Source organism: Candida jiufengensis (assembly GCF_024610255.1).
Source record: "Candida jiufengensis strain CBS 10846 chromosome Unknown scaffold6, whole genome shotgun sequence".
NCBI lineage: Eukaryota > Fungi > Ascomycota > Pichiomycetes > Serinales > Debaryomycetaceae > Lodderomyces > Lodderomyces jiufengensis.
Genome location: NW_026261557.1, coordinates 566,344 through 582,469, shown reverse-complemented (window position 1 = coordinate 582,469; position 16,126 = coordinate 566,344). Strand labels below are relative to the sequence as shown.

Below are 16,126 nucleotides of genomic sequence, written 5' to 3'. Positions count from 1 at the left end.
ATATCGTCTTTGGATTTTCGATTAAAATTAATGCACCTAAATTTCTCTTAAGTCAATGACAGAGTACGCTATTTTGGTCTGAGACTTTATCTTTTAGAAATACGAATTCAGAGACTAAGATATCCTAAGTGAGCGATGTTTTATCAGAATTAGGTCTATATGCATTGAAAATTAAAAACAATAAAACTCTAAAAGAATTATCTATAAAATTTAATTCCGACATAACCTAATTTCTTTGAGATCTTTTAATTTGTTTTCTATCAACTCTTTCATAATATAACATATAAACAGTAGTTTCTTCAGCTAATACTGTATTTGTTGAAACTTCATTTATATTCGCATCATTTATTCTCCAATATGGATTTGTAATTATTGATTGAATTTTTTTCATTTTAACTTTCTTCTCTGGTGCGGTGTTATTGTAGTTGCTGTTGTTCGTTTGATTGTGGTTGTGTCCATTTTGTTGTGATGAATCTTGAAATGATGATTTGAAATTTGCTTGAGCAAATGCATTATCAAAATTATTCTTCAATGGATCATCAACTAAAATTTCTGCTGGTGTTTGTAATCCTGATTGTATAATTTCTTCGACATTTTTTGGATTGGCTTGAATAACTGATGGTCTTCTACCCATTAATGAAGAAAATTTATGACGTATACCATCTTCTGGATCTGATGCATTACTACCTGAACGTAATGAAAATCTTGAATTTTTCTTTGTGGTTGAATCATGAGCTGAATCTTCTGCTCCTTCACTTTCAACTGGTGCAACATCATAATGGACATCACCAGATAAATCCATAATTTCAGGTGATAATTTGAAGATGTTTCCATCTTTATTTTTCACATAAAGTGGTTTATGTTTATAACATTCATAATGTCCCTGAGTATGAGATCCCATATGTCTTATAATAGCTTTTAATCTATATTTATATAAATCATTTTCATTGAATTTAAATTTTTTGAAATGTTCTTTTAAATTTTCAGTTTGTTGATCTGTTATTGGAGCTTTTATTATACTAGGAGTTTTTTCCATATCTGATGATGCACTATTTGGTGGTCTTATTGTTGTTGATGTTGTAATTGTTTGTGGGGTTGATTCGATTGTTGTTCTTGATGATACATCATCATCGTCGTCTTCTTCTTCTTCTTCGTCATCATCTTCTGTTACAGTACCATTCTCAGTGATTCCACCATCATCAGTTAAATCACCTTCATCTTCCAATTCTTCATCCGATAATCCCTTTTCCAAATAGTCATCTCTTTGAACATCTTCATCTTCCATATCATTTTCATCAGTAGTTAAAACTTTTGAACTTAATTGTTTTATTAATTTTTCTTCATCATTTTGAATAATTGATTGAAAATTTCTTAATTTATCATGATATTCATTTCCAATTGATAATGTCATACTATCTTTAAAAGTAACACGACATGAATTTCTTGAGACTGTTTGACCATCAAAAGCTGATCTTGATAAATGAATTCCAAAAATTTTTGGTGGTTTTAAAATATGTGATTTTTTTGCAACAGTTGATGTGACTTTTGAAATATCAATTCCATTTACATTATAGTGTTTGATGTAGTTCTCTAATGGTTCTGGAATGTCTTCATTTATACATAAATGTGGATTATTATACAAGTCAAAAATTTGATGAGTAAATTGTTCTTCTTCAGGTGTTTCAAATCTCCTTTGTGGCTTTATCAAGGTTTCATTTGCAACTATTTTTTCCAATCTACATTTAAGACATTGATAACCCTCTATAGTTTCACTTTCATTATCTTCCAACAACGTTTCTAAATTGGCTTGTGGTTTCATTGGAGTTGGTAAAGTTAACATTACAAATGGTGTGAAATTTGGTTTTGATACTCCATGACATTTTAAACATGTCATTTGACCTAAAATTAATCCATCAAATGGAAATTCAGGTATGGATATTCTTTCTAATTGCGTATAATCTTGTGGATTTGGTTGATCTTCCTTACGCATTATATTATGTAAATTCATTGTTATAAATTTATGGAAGCTTTTTAATTTTAAATTTTCATTTTCTAAAGTTTCATTAATCAATTGAGTTAATTCATGTGCATCATGTTGACTTCTTGATATTTTAGCTTGAAAGATATTTTCTAGTTCATGTAAAAAAGTCCATACAGATATAGTTTTGGTAGTCATTTGAGTTTCTTGTAATTTTTTGACCATCTGTGCCATTGCTATATGTAATGGTATCGTGAATTTTGCATTTGATGATTTAAATTTTGAATTTTGTAATGATTTATTATGTTCCATTCTCAATTTGGTTAGTTCATCGACATCTAAATGATGTGAGTTTATAAAATCTGATAATTGATGATAACTTACAATAAGTCTATTTAAATATTCAGTTAATGAAGGTAATGAAGAATATGCTTGTAATGAAGAATTTGCAAAACAGTCATTCCTTAAATTAATTAAACCAGTAGTATGTTTATCAGGACGTTTTGAGAACATTTTATTATTCAGTTGAAAAATGGGAATAGATGGTAATAAAATATATAATGAAACTGATGCTATAAATAGTTGTAATAAAAAATAATGCTTTTGTTTATCTGTTTTGTTGTACCAAAATTTGATTAATGATTCAGGTATATAAGGTATTGAAGGAATATGTTGAATTAATGTTGGTGATGATTTCAATGGCAATGAATTTAAATCTTGATTATTTATTAAATTTTTAATTTGATTTAAAACAAGGTCCATATAAATTTAGTGTAAGCAAAAAGCAAAAGAGATTGATCAATAATAAAGCTTTTATCAAAAATAAATGGAATGTACTATAATTAAATTTGTGACCTCGAAATAAATTTAACACAATACACCGTTTTCCCCAATGGTTAAGATTTATTATTATTAATCTAATGAATTTTTAAAATAGATAAGAATTGAAATTTAAATGTAGAAGCAACTCAACAATTTTTTACACATTTTTCAATTTTATCGGTTAATCAATAAATTTAGAATTTTGACATAATTTTTAAATTTAATTCCGAATTTTTTATTTACTCGCATTTTAAACCTATGACGTATTAAATCGAGCTATTTAATACGATTCATACACAAGATCTCTCTATTATTAATCGAAGGAATAATAAGATATTAGAATAGGCTCATCTATATTAATCTCAGACACGATACGGTGCTTCGTAAAAAGCCTCTTTGATCTATTTTAATGCAAAATTAAAATACGTATATTATTATTATTATTATTCTCTTATCAACCATCTAAAAAATTGATATTTTATAATAAATACTCAAAATTACTACATTGTTCATTTTCACAGCACTCTATACTTGATTAAAAATTAATTATCTTCATTGTGGCATAACCAAGTGTTACAATCATACCATAAGCAATAAATGAACTTGGTACACCTCTTGTTATAAATGTTCCAACTGTTAAATATGGTTTACCAAATTCATCAGTCATACAAATAGCAGTAACATTTGGAAATCCTGAAGTTGGTAAACCCATAGCAGCTGAACATAATAAAGCACTTGCCATAATTAATAACCTTGGATGAGGTTCTGGCATATTATTACCAATTTCTTGAACCAATGGTACAACAATTAAAGCAGCTACTGTATGACTTACAAATGTTGCCATTATTAAAATTAATAAACCAAAAGTTAATGTAACTCCAAATAATGAAAAATCTTCAACTTGTTTTTGAATTTCTATAGCGATAGTATTTAATAAACCACATGATGCTACAGCTTTACCTAATGCTGTCCCTCCCATTGCTAATACTACAATATTCCATGGATAATTATTAAAATCTTCAGTTGTTAATAATCCTGAACCAAAAAATAAAATTAATGGTATTAATGATATAATCCCCATTTCTCCAAATATAAAAGTTAATTTTGATGCAATACACCATAAAAATATTGTGCCCAATGATACAGTAACAATAAACCATTGAATACTTGTAAATTTATCATCAATTGTTCTAATTGGAACTAAATGAGTGTTTTTAGCATTACAATTAAAAGTTATTAATAAGAAAATCCAGATTAATAATAATGATAATACACAAATTGGTACTGCAATCACAAACCATTGACCCCATGATGGTTGTGGTTCCATAGCACCAATTGCAATCATATTTTGTGGTGATGCAATTGGACTTGCCATACCTCCAATATTTGAAGCCAATGCAATACCTAAGATCAATGCTTTAATGAATTGTGAACCTTTTGGTAATGTACGAATTAATGGTGTAATTAAACTTAAACACATGACTGGAGCAGCAACATTTGATAAAAATGCTGAAGAAAATAATGCAACTCCCATAATAGTTAATAAAACAATTGAAGGGTTTGTACCAGCTTTTGATAAAATCCAAGTCGATATTAATTTTGCAATATGATATTTTGATAATGCAGCTGCTAATGTAAAACCACCTAATAATAACAAAATAACTGAATTCCACATTTGACTTAATATATATTTAGATGCATTTATTGAATCCATTACTGACCCATCATCATTTTTGATTATATTGAATATGACAATTAATAAAGGTAACATTAATGATGTTACAAATAAGGGAATAGCTTCAGTAGCCCATAATAATGAAGCACATATTAACATTGCAAAACAATTTCTTTGTGGTTTATCATCAAATGGGGAAAAGAATAATAATAACACAGTAATTGTAATAATACATAACAATTTCACCAATACAGGATTTTTAACTGATATATTAAAACTCATAATTTTATTACCACTTGATTTTAAATCAGCTTCTTTATCATCATTATTCATTCTTTCTCTTTGATCTATTAGTTTTGAATTTGCAGCATGAGATTTCCTTTCTAATCCAATCATATCTCTCCAAACAGTATTCCTTTCCCAGACAACATGTTCTCTTAAATGAATTGATAATTCTGATTTAGCAGTTTCTAAATCATCACCATGATTACAAATTAATGCATATATTTTAATCAAAGCATCTAATCTATCGTTTACTTTTTGTAAGGTTGATTTTTTGAAAATATAAGATTTTGATGGTAATGAATCTAAATATTGATCTTTTATATTCGTATTTAAAGATTTATCAAATTTTTTTAAAGCCTTTTTGAAACCTGTATAATTTAATTCAATATATGATTTTAATTCCGATAATGTTGTAAACAATCCAATTGTTCTTTTTCTAAGTATTATTCTACTTTCACTTAATAAAATTAATTGTGGGGGTAATCTATTATCAGAAGTTGTTACATTTGATAATTCATTCCATAAACGAGGTGATTTGGGAGATTTAAGATATTCATCAATTGATCTTGTTTGAGTTAAACCATTTTCATTTGGATCATCATGATGTATATTTGGAGCTGATCCCATTCTTTTCACTTGTCTACCACGTGATTCTACTGTTGGAGTATAAGCTCTTTCTAATTCTTCAATATAGTGTTCTTCTTGTGCATTATCATCATCATCATCATCATCGTCGTCGTCAAAATCACCTTCTGCTTGAGTAAATTCAGTATCAGGATCCGTTGTATTTGTTATATATTGTTCACCAGAAGTTTCAGAAAATCTTCTACTACTTTTAACTCTTCTTGGTTTATATCTTGTATTCCCTTTCATTGCAAGTAATGAACTATCAATTTCTTTCTCAAATATTTCAATATCATAAACTAATTCATCAATACTTTTAAATATAAATTGTTCTTGATTTTTAAAAAAATTATCAATTTTTTTCAATTCTGCATTCAAAGCAGCTTCAAATACAATTTGTGGATTTTTGGAATCTATATCATCTAATTGTCCAATACTTGAATAATTATTATCAATTAAATGAGAATTTTCTTCTAAATCGAAATTTTCATCACCTTCACCTGATAAATGTATCCTTCTTAAATTATCCCTTTGTAATGAATATATTAGCTTTTTCAAAGTTGTATATGCAATATATTTTGAAGACCATTCTGGAACAGCATTAAATTGTAGTGAATGTGAGAATTTCATTATTTATAATTAGAAATGTATAAATAATTTAAGAAATTTTAAATGATTGCCGTGATAAAATGAACTTTAAGAAGACTAACTAATTTACAAAATTAAAATGTTTTGACCTAGGGATTTCTTCTTTTTTGGTAAACGTATCAAATGTTTGTAAGAAATATTTTTAAAATAAATAGTTGTTGATATAGTTGAGTTAATTAATCTAGATAGAAATTTTGAGAAAGTTGTTGTAAAATTAAAATTAAATTTATGAATTAATTATTCTATTGCAAAAAATAATAAGAAGAAAGAGAGACAAAAAAAAAAAAAGGTAGTTTTTTGACTGTCTGATTAAATATAATAATCTTCAATATTAACTAATATGAATGCATTAGTATAACACACAATTCATTTAATCATTTTAGTTTATAATTATAAAGCACAAGAGTGTTAAAAATGTCACATTAAATACATTTTAAATGACAAATGAATACGCGAATAATCTGCTCAGTTGTCACGTAATGGTAGGTCATCTTATAGAAATATAAATTTAAACGTTTTTTAATCTCTTAACTACTTGATTAAATCGGAAAAGACAAAATCATAATCATCAAGTTAAAGAATTAACTCGTTGTTAAATAATATATCAATTTTTGATATAATAATATATAAATTTTTTTGTTCATAAATTATAAAAATTATTATTGCAAGTAAGAACTTATGAACCCAGAATTACTAAAATGTTTGATCATAGTCTCTTCATTATTCAATCGCTAATCAAAATAAATTATTTGTTTAAAAGAGGTCAAAAAGTTCAACATATAATTATTAAGACTAATTTGTAATTTTGTGTTTTGTTTCAGTGATATTTGTTTTTAATTATTATGTGTTTGATTTTCTCGACAATACCATAGTTATTTGTAATTTTGAGATTATTCGAGGCATATTGAGACAAATATTGTAAGAAAGAAACGGCTATTAGAATTATCACACTAAAATTTTGAATAAATACATATCTGGTCTATTAAAGTGTACATTGATCTTAAGCACTTATTGTCACTGGACACTGCCTAGATCACCGACCAATCCAAATAATAAGGGATAGAGGCATTCATGCTACTCTTCTACGCAAATAGATTTCATAAAACGAATGGCAGTGCTTAGATTTTTAAAATTATAAGCAACCATATCAATAAAAAAATAAATAAAAAATTGTTTGCTTATCGTAAATAATATTTAATAACTCTAGCAGCAGCAAAAAAAAAGATTTAATGTATGACATAATAAAATAAAATAAATTTATTAAGTAAGTCTATATACAAAAAAATATTAAAAAGATAAAATTAGGAACAACAAAATTAAAATTTCACAAGTAAAACAATTTCATATTTCTTGAAATTATTATTAACTTTATAAATTTCATTCAACATTTGTCTTTTTCAATAGCTATAAGAATACATACCAATTGATATTTAAGACTACTTATTAATAAATCTTCAAGCAAGTCAATTTATTAGATATTCTGGATATTAATAGATAATTTGATTGACATATTTCATCCTTTACTACAAAAGACACCAAACAAATTAATTGAATAATGGATTTTTGTTTCTTCCTTATAGGATGTATGTTACACTTGAGATTTCTTGAAAATTTTGGGTCAATTGATCATATTTGCAAATTTGTTTACTAGACATGGAGTTAAGAAGCAAGCCGCACTGCCCTTGAAACTTTGAGATATTCATTCAATAAATGGTTTGACATGACTAAGTCAGAACGTAGTTATTTAAAGCTAGGTAACATAATTTACCAAAGAGTTACCGTGGCCTCCAGTAATTGCATTATGTCAGAAAATTATGACTTAGTTGGTCAATTTGCCCTCTTCAAAATATGGAATACTAACTATAAGTTTTTGTAGTTCAAGAATTTAATAAACCATTGAAAGATGTTGGTAATGTAGCATGTTATTGTGGTCATTGTCATAATCAAAGTGCTCATGCAATTAGAACTATAAATGCTATTACAATTTTTTTCATACCTTTAATTCCATTTTATTATTCAAAAAGATTAAAATGTGATATTTGTGGTACATCTGGTGATTTAGATTCTCAAGCTATTGATAGATTGAAAAAAGGTGAACCCGTTGCTATTGGATAGTACGTTTGATTCATCAAAGCGAAGTAGAGGTTCTTACTTTAAAAGTTTGTTTTAATTTTTGGTTTTTTTTTGTTAGTGGGTGAGTGGAGGAGTTAAAGGAAAATGAAATAGATTAGTTGCTAGCTTTAGTTGAGTGGTTTGTAAAATTTTAATAATATAATCATACAAAATTTGTACTTTTAATGTTCACGAATCGTACATGCTCTTTCATGAATTTTAATTTCTATAGAAAATTGGTTGCAAGAAAATTGAGCAGTAAAAATTGACAACCAAATAGATTGAAATTCACCTAAATCAACTTCGGCTTTTAATACAATACAAACTAATATTTCAACAAGCTTTAGTTTAAAGACCATAAAAGGGAAGGTTAATGCAGTAGATTTCATTATTTAATTTTAATGTCTGATCCAATAAACGTACGCGTTAAACGTGTTATAATATTTTGTTTGTTTTAAATTTTTCAGTCTTTGAACCCCAGATTTTTTTGATTCATTTATCAACAATTATATTCCATGCTAAAGTCATTAACACTAAAATGGACAGTGTATTTGATACTTTTAATTACTAATCTTACTGGATTTATAATATTTTTAAGAGGATTTTTCCCATCAAAAGTCGTTTTACCAGGTTTAAATACCTTTTCACAAGATGATAATAAATCACCATTTTTAAATCAAAAAAATCAACCACAATTTGATAAAATCATACTAATGGTAGTCGATGCAATGAGATCAGATTTTTGTTTTGGAGAAAATTCAAAATTTAAATTTTTACATCAATTGATAAATAAAGGTCATGCAATACCATTTACTGCATTTTCAAATCCACCGACTGTTACATTACCAAGATTAAAAGGAATTACAACTGGAGGTACACCAAGTTTTTTAGATGCAATTTTGAATGTTGCAGATGATTATGATGATTCACAAGGTTTGCATGCACAAGATTCTTGGGTAAATCAGTATAAAAATTTAAACAAGACTATAAATTTCTTTGGTGATGATACTTGGTTAAAATTGTTTCCAAATGAATTCAATGAATATGAAGGAACCAATTCATTTTTTGTGAGTGACTTCACCGAGGTTGACAATAATGTAACACGTCATTTAGATGAACAATTAAACACTAAAGAATGGGATGGGTTAATACTACATTATTTAGGATTAGATCATATTGGTCATAAAGGTGGTCCTCAATCAACTTACATGATACCAAAACAAATAGAAATGGACAACATACTAAAAAGACTTTATAACTACATAGAAACAAATCAAAATACATTACTAATTTTAATGGGAGATCATGGAATGAATGAAGTTGGAAATCATGGAGGATCATCATCTGGAGAAACATCAGCAGCATTATCATTTATATCTCCAAAATTTAATAAAATAAATCAAATAGCGCCATTACCTGAAAATTCAGATTATTCATATTATAATTCAATATTTCAAATAGATTTGGTACCAACGTTAGCGAGTCTTTTGAATTTTCCTATACCTAAAAACTCATTGGGTATAATATCAAGGGAAGTGATTGAAATTTGGCCAAAAGATTTACAAACCAAAATAATATTGGAAAATTGCATACAAATGATGAATTTATATGAAACAAAATATGGAACTAATGGACAAATTTGGAGAAATTGGGAACAATTAAAATCCGGTATTAGTTCATTAGATGAATACTACAATTTTTTATACGAAGTGCAGTCTGAAATGGCTAATTCCGCAACTAATTATAACTATGAAGATATCTTTTTAGGATCAGGATTAATTTTATTATCTACTATTTTCACAATTTTAATTTTCAATTTATATTTTTTCACTTTAAAAAATGTTAATATTCAATTCATTATATTTTTTCAAGTTTTTGTTGTTTTATATTCAATTCACTTTCATGGATCTTCTTTAATTGAAGAAGAACATCAAATTTGGTATTTTGCTACTTGTTTAGTGTTACTATACTTTGGATCCACTTTCTTTAAAGCTTTCAGTACCAAGTTAAATGTTGTCAATTTCATTTTATTATTTACTTGTATAAGACTTTTAAGATCTTGGAATAACAGTGGTCAAAAATGGTTTACACAATTCAATATTGCATCATACTTATCAAATGACAATAACGAATTGCTTTGGGCCTTAATTGCATTAACTTATACGACAATCACAATAGCTGTATTTGTACAGGGTAGCATTATTCGAACTTTTAGTTTCACGACGTTTCAAAATTCATTTGATTTCAAAGACGTGGGTTCGTTAGTTTCGTTCATGTCTATATTCGTTGCCAGCTCCATATCATTCCTGTTCAAAGTAGTACAATACTACATAGATTCCAACAAACCACCAACATATTTTAAATGGTTACTAATTTGGATATTGGATAGTTATGATGTAAATATTAATAAGTCTGATATTAAATTTGAATTACAAAATGTAAGTATACAGTTATCAAAACTAGGCTCATTCATGTTGTTGACTTTACTAGGTGCAAGATTATTTGTTGGTAAGATAAAAGGTATAAAGTATGGTAACATTACCGATTTTTCAAATATCATTACAATTTTTTTAATACATCAAACAAGACATGAAAATATTCCAATTTTCCTAGTACTTTTGGTTGCAAAGTTCTCAATTTCATATTTAAGTTATACCAAAACTGCATCAATTGATAATTATGTCATATCAATAACATTCATAACGTTATGTTTACAAAATTTGACTTTCTTTTGTATGGGCAATACAAATTCTTTAGCAACAGTTGATTTAACAAATGCTTATAATGGTATCGAAACTTATGATGTATTCATTGTTGGTATATTAACATTCATATCTAATTTTTCAGGTCCTATATTTTGGTCATTATCTTCATTACAATTAATATTTGAACCAAGTTTTGCATGCTTCAAAGGTCCTTCTAAAAACGATTTAATTAATTTTCCACCATTGAAATACTCTATACAATTGCTTAGATTATTTATTGTTTTATTCTTTTATGCAGTTTCTGCTATTAATTTAGTTGGATCATGTATAAATCTTAGATTTCATTTGTTTATTTGGACAGTCTTTTCACCAAAATTATTATTCTTTGGTAGTTGGATATTATTTGTTAATATTCTAGTCGATCTAATAATATCTTCCGGTCTACTAACTATTTAAAGATTTTACAATAATAAAAGATAATTTAGCATTTAATTAATACATTAACTATACGATCAAAGAAATTCTATTGTAATAATTGATCTCTATAATGTGGTTGATTATTAATAAATTTAGCAGCTCTTCTATCATTAATATCTTCTCTTTTCTTTTCACTTCTCCATTTTCTTTTCTTTTCGGCTAAATGTTTTCTATCTTGTAATGTTAACATATGTCTTGTTTCCGCAGCTATAACAGTACCTTGACCTTCAGATAAAATTCTTTCAGGTGCTAAGTTTTGTCTATAATATCTTGCATTTGATCTATGACCTACTACAGCTCCTGAAGGAAGTATTAATTCATTACCGTTTTGATATATGTCATCCTTGTTGGAGGTAGGTAATTCTTCATCAGAGTCAAACTCTTCTCCATCTTCATCACTTACATCTTCCCAATCTTCTTCACCCTCTTCAACTTCTCCATCAACAATTACATCATCATTATCATCATAGGTAGATGAGAAATCATAAAATTTAGAAATCTCCAATTTTTCATCTTCTGTCTCATATGGAATTCTCATATGTCTTTTAGTTTGCATATGTTCTCTTGCAGCTTCTGCATTCCTACCTTGATAATTACATGATAAACAAAATCCAAATCCAATTTTTTCTGCTAAATATTCAATAAGACCTGTTTTATCTATAAGATAATTTGTTTCTGGTATATATAATCCATGTTGTTTGAACATATGGTCTATGTTTTCGTCGACCGTATTAAATTCGTGTTTGTATTTTGGATGTGAGAATAAACAAGTTGTTGGCGGTATTTCAAGTTTATTTAATAATTTTTGTTGTAATTGTTTTTCTTCTTCTTGTTCTTGTGTTAATTCTGGAGTTGGAGTTTCTTCTGTTGTTGGTTCTTCGATAGTTTCCGAAACTTCTTTAGGTTGTGTTAATTCATCTTGTTCTATTGGTGTCGTACTTTCTATAGATTGACCATTTTGTTGATTTGCCAACCTTTCAGCCATCATTGCCCTTTTAGCTTGTTCTAATATTGCCTTCTTTTTCTCCAATATAGCTTCTTTTTCTTTCCTTCTTTGTTCCTTTTTCGTTATTTGTTTTTCTTTAGTAGAATCATTTGGTGATTGTAATGTTGCAACCTTATTATTAAATAATTCCTCTGTTATTGGTGGTAATTGTGCTACTTTTCTTTTCAAGTTATAACGGTGCCACTCTGATTTCATGTGTACTCTTTGGTCCTCTGACTCTGGGAACTGTAAATTACATGTGTTACAAGTAAACATCTTCAAAATTATATGAATTTATTTCTAGTTATGTTGTTGTAATTGTTGCAATGAATTAGTATTTGATTTATAATCTAGAAAGATCAAATATTAAATATATTAATCCCATAATATAATCCTATAATGAGATGAGAGAAGACATATTAAATTTATGTCACAAAAACAAAGTTTAAGACATACAAACTTATATACTTGTATCAAAATTTATTTTTACAACCATCACAAATCTAAACTTCTTGATTAATCACATAAATTTGTTTCCTTCATTTGTATAAAATGTCATCGGGGGATCAAGATGTGTTTAAGGATATTTTATCAAAACTAATGCCTACTATAAGAGCTGCTTCATCATTGGCAGCTCAAGATGTTAATTTTTATAAATCAGTTGATGCAAATATTAGTGATGAAATAGATAAAAGAGGTGAAAGACTTCTAACAATAACGAATGATTTATTAAGAACCACTTCATCAAGTTCCAACGATGTTGAACAATTACAATTTGGCAAAGATCATATTACAAGTGAAGCATCTTGGAGACCAGTTGGAAATATAATAGATTCAATATTTGAAAAAATAGATTTTACATTTGATCAATTAAATAAAAATAATGGTTCCTCCAGTACAAATGAGAAACAATATCTTGAAGATGGGGGAAACGATCTGGTACCACATGACTCAAATCAAAAGATCCTGAAACCTCAACGAAATTTCAAAATACCCGTTGACAACTCAGAAGAAGAACCATTTAAACCAAGAATATCAACAAAACCAAATTCATTACAACCATGGAATTCAATAAATAAATTAGTTAATCCAGAACCTGTGTTTGAAGATTCAATTGAACTAATAGATCCACCATATTATGCACATCCTTACGAGTACGAAATTGATAATCAACCATATCCTGATTCCATATTGGAAAAAACAGAACCAATACCACCAAAAGATTGGTCAACAACTGAAGCTACATGGGTAGAAACTACAGAAGATTTAAACAAGATGATTGACATCTTGCTGAAACTGACCGAAATAGCAGTAGATTTGGAACATCATGATTATAGATCATATTATGGTATAGTAAGTTTAATGCAGATTTCAAATCGTGAACAAGATTGGATAATAGACACTATTGCATTAAGAGATGATTTGATGAGGTTGAATGAAGTTTTCACGAATCCAAATATTGTAAAAGTTTTTCATGGTGCATTTATGGACATAATCTGGTTGCAAAGAGATTTGGGTTTATATATTGTTTCATTATTTGATACTTATCATGCATCAAGACAATTGGGATTTGCAAAGTTCTCATTACAATATTTGTTAGATACGTTTGCCCATTTCAGAACATCAAAAAAATATCAGTTAGCAGATTGGAGAATAAGACCATTACCAAAAGCTATGATGGCATATGCTAGATCTGATACTCATTTTTTATTGTATATATTTGATCAACTTCGTAACAAATTGATCGATGCAGATAAATTATCTCAAGTATTATTTGATTCAAGACAGGTAGCAAAGAGAAGATTTGAATACACAAAATTCAGACCAGTGTCAAATAATTTAACAAATAAAGTTTCATGTCCAATAATGGCTTCAAATCCAAAGGAACCATGGAGTTCAATAATGTACCAGTACAACGTACCATCATTTAAAAAACCAGTAATTGAAGTTTTATATAATTGGAGAGATTTAGTTGCAAGACAAGAAGATGAGTCAGTGAGGTACATAATGCCAAATCAATTATTGGTGACATTAGCATCAATAGAAGCACCTGTGGATGTAAACAAAATTTTAAATGCCCCATCATATGTTTCAGAAGCAGTCAGATTGAATGCTAGAGAAATTGCAGTATTGATTGATAAAACTTTGAAAGAAAGTGAACAAAATGATTGGGCCATAGTTGATAAATACAATAATCAAACATTAGATCAATCAATGACTCAACCAATTGACATTGAATTTGTTAATGATGCATTTGATAATTTAATAAATGAAGCAAGTTATATGGTTGATAAGATTTCATTCATGACTGATGATTCTTCAGTTTTCACACCAAAAAGCTCAAACTCACAAACAAGTACCTATGAATATAATGAAAAAGATGTCAAAAGACACAACTTTAGTGATATAAGTCAAAAAAGACTTGTTAATACGTGGAACAAATTATGTTCCTTAAGTCAATCAGTAACTATACCGGGCGAACTTTTAGAGATTGAAATAGAAGAGGAGGTAGAACCAGAAAATGACGAATTAACTGAATCTGCTGAGTTGGAAGTAGAAGAGCCAAAGCCTAAAACTGGTCAACAAGTATTATTCAGTAAAGATAAAGATATAAACCCAGATGAATTAATAACGCTTCGGAAAAATAACAAAAATAAAAATAAAAATAGAAAGCAATTGTCACAAGAAGATGAACCAAGTATTGATTATGCAAACGCTGATAAGATTTTGATAGACTCAACTAAAAAACAAGATAGAAAGAAGAAAAGATCATTTGATCCAAATGCTAACCCAGATGCTGGTCCAAGAGCAGCAAAAAAGAAGAAAAATATGACTGCTGGTAGAACATCTACTTTTAAAATGAAATATGGGAAAGGAAATAAAAAATAGAATTAATAAAATAATTGCATACCTCTGTACTAAAACCAATCTCTGACTCTACACTCTTTTTAATAAAATGTAAAGATAATGGCTGCAAAATAAATTTATAAAGAAGTATGCGTGAAAATATCTAAGACGCGTTTTTTTTTTCTACATGCAGATTTGATTACACTATCAAATACATGAATCAATAAAGACTTACTACAAATCCAAAAATGGTATTACCATCAAACTTACAAGGTAATCTAACGCCTACAGAAATAAGCTTTTTAGCAGAAAATGAACTAATAACTATTTTACCAAGATATTCCATGAAAAAAATAGATCTAATAGGTGTATGTAAAACAAAATAATCAGTATTTATGACCCAAAAACTAATACTAACACCCTTAAACAGACGAGGATACCCAATTTACGAGCAATGAGAAGAGAGAAAGTCCCATTATGGGTGGCATTAATACTAAAAAATCAAGATAAATGTAACATAGTCCCACCAAAATGGTTAAATATAGCATATTTAAAAGAAAAATACGATGATGAAGTAAGAAAACCAACTCAATTTAGTGACTTACCGTGGAATTGGCTCGAGATGTCCAAAATAATATTAACTAAAGCATCAGATGATTTACAAGATTCAACTGATGAAATAAGATCAATAATTCAAGATTTAAGAGAAGTTAGGTTAATTAAATCACGAAAAGGTTTAAAAGAATTAAATGAATCTAATATACAATTAAATGGATTATCTCTAATGGAAATTAATGAAATTAGACCTTTTGTTTTACCTGTTATGAATAAATTACGACAATTGCATGATACTACTTTGAAACATAGAGAGAACAATGATGATATGGATGAAAATTCAGATGAAGAGGACTAATAGAGCAAGATCAATATTTGACCCTTTAACTTGTTTAAAGGATTTATAGAATATA

At 27.8% G+C, this 16,126-nt stretch overlaps 7 protein-coding genes across 7 annotated transcripts; 4 read left to right on the top strand and 3 right to left on the bottom strand. All coding sequences in view use genetic code 12, as the record gives it.

The window, feature by feature from the left end:
* Positions 1-226: 226 nt before the first annotated feature.
* KGF54_001340 (putative ubiquitin-specific protease) lies at positions 227-2,740 on the bottom strand (the record flags this gene model as incomplete). The annotated part of the gene is made up of 1 exon (XM_051761699.1): positions 227-2,740. The coding sequence occupies one exon, from the start codon at positions 2,738-2,740 to the stop codon at positions 227-229; it is 2,514 nt and encodes an 837-aa protein (XP_051621736.1).
* Positions 2,741-3,335: 595 nt separating this feature from the next.
* Positions 3,336-6,014, bottom strand: PHO91 (Pho91p; the record flags this gene model as incomplete). Its single annotated transcript, XM_051761697.1, has 1 exon — positions 3,336-6,014. One exon carries the CDS (start codon positions 6,012-6,014, stop codon positions 3,336-3,338), a length of 2,679 nt encoding a protein of 892 aa, XP_051621735.1.
* Positions 6,015-7,587: 1,573 nt separating this feature from the next.
* KGF54_001338 (uncharacterized protein) lies at positions 7,588-8,147 on the top strand (the record flags this gene model as incomplete). The annotated part of the gene is made up of 2 exons (XM_051761696.1): positions 7,588-7,615; positions 7,909-8,147. The coding sequence occupies 2 exons, from the start codon at positions 7,588-7,590 to the stop codon at positions 8,145-8,147; spliced, it is 267 nt and encodes an 88-aa protein (XP_051621734.1).
* A 512-nt stretch (positions 8,148-8,659) lies between these two features.
* Positions 8,660-11,305, top strand: GPI7 (mannose-ethanolamine phosphotransferase; the record flags this gene model as incomplete). The annotated part of the gene is made up of 1 exon (XM_051761695.1): positions 8,660-11,305. One exon carries the CDS (start codon positions 8,660-8,662, stop codon positions 11,303-11,305), a length of 2,646 nt encoding a protein of 881 aa, XP_051621733.1.
* A 67-nt stretch (positions 11,306-11,372) lies between these two features.
* Positions 11,373-12,587, bottom strand: REI1 (Rei1p; the record flags this gene model as incomplete). The annotated part of the gene is made up of 1 exon (XM_051761694.1): positions 11,373-12,587. The coding sequence occupies one exon, from the start codon at positions 12,585-12,587 to the stop codon at positions 11,373-11,375; it is 1,215 nt and encodes a 404-aa protein (XP_051621732.1).
* Positions 12,588-12,911: 324 nt separating this feature from the next.
* On the top strand, positions 12,912-15,200 carry RRP6 (exosome nuclease subunit; the record flags this gene model as incomplete). The annotated part of the gene is made up of 1 exon (XM_051761693.1): positions 12,912-15,200. The coding sequence occupies one exon, from the start codon at positions 12,912-12,914 to the stop codon at positions 15,198-15,200; it is 2,289 nt and encodes a 762-aa protein (XP_051621731.1).
* A 206-nt stretch (positions 15,201-15,406) lies between these two features.
* On the top strand, positions 15,407-16,071 carry PSF2 (DNA replication protein; the record flags this gene model as incomplete). Its single annotated transcript, XM_051761692.1, has 2 exons — positions 15,407-15,526; positions 15,589-16,071. 2 exons carry the CDS (start codon positions 15,407-15,409, stop codon positions 16,069-16,071), a joined length of 603 nt encoding a protein of 200 aa, XP_051621730.1.
* Between the last annotated feature and the right edge of the window lie 55 nt (positions 16,072-16,126).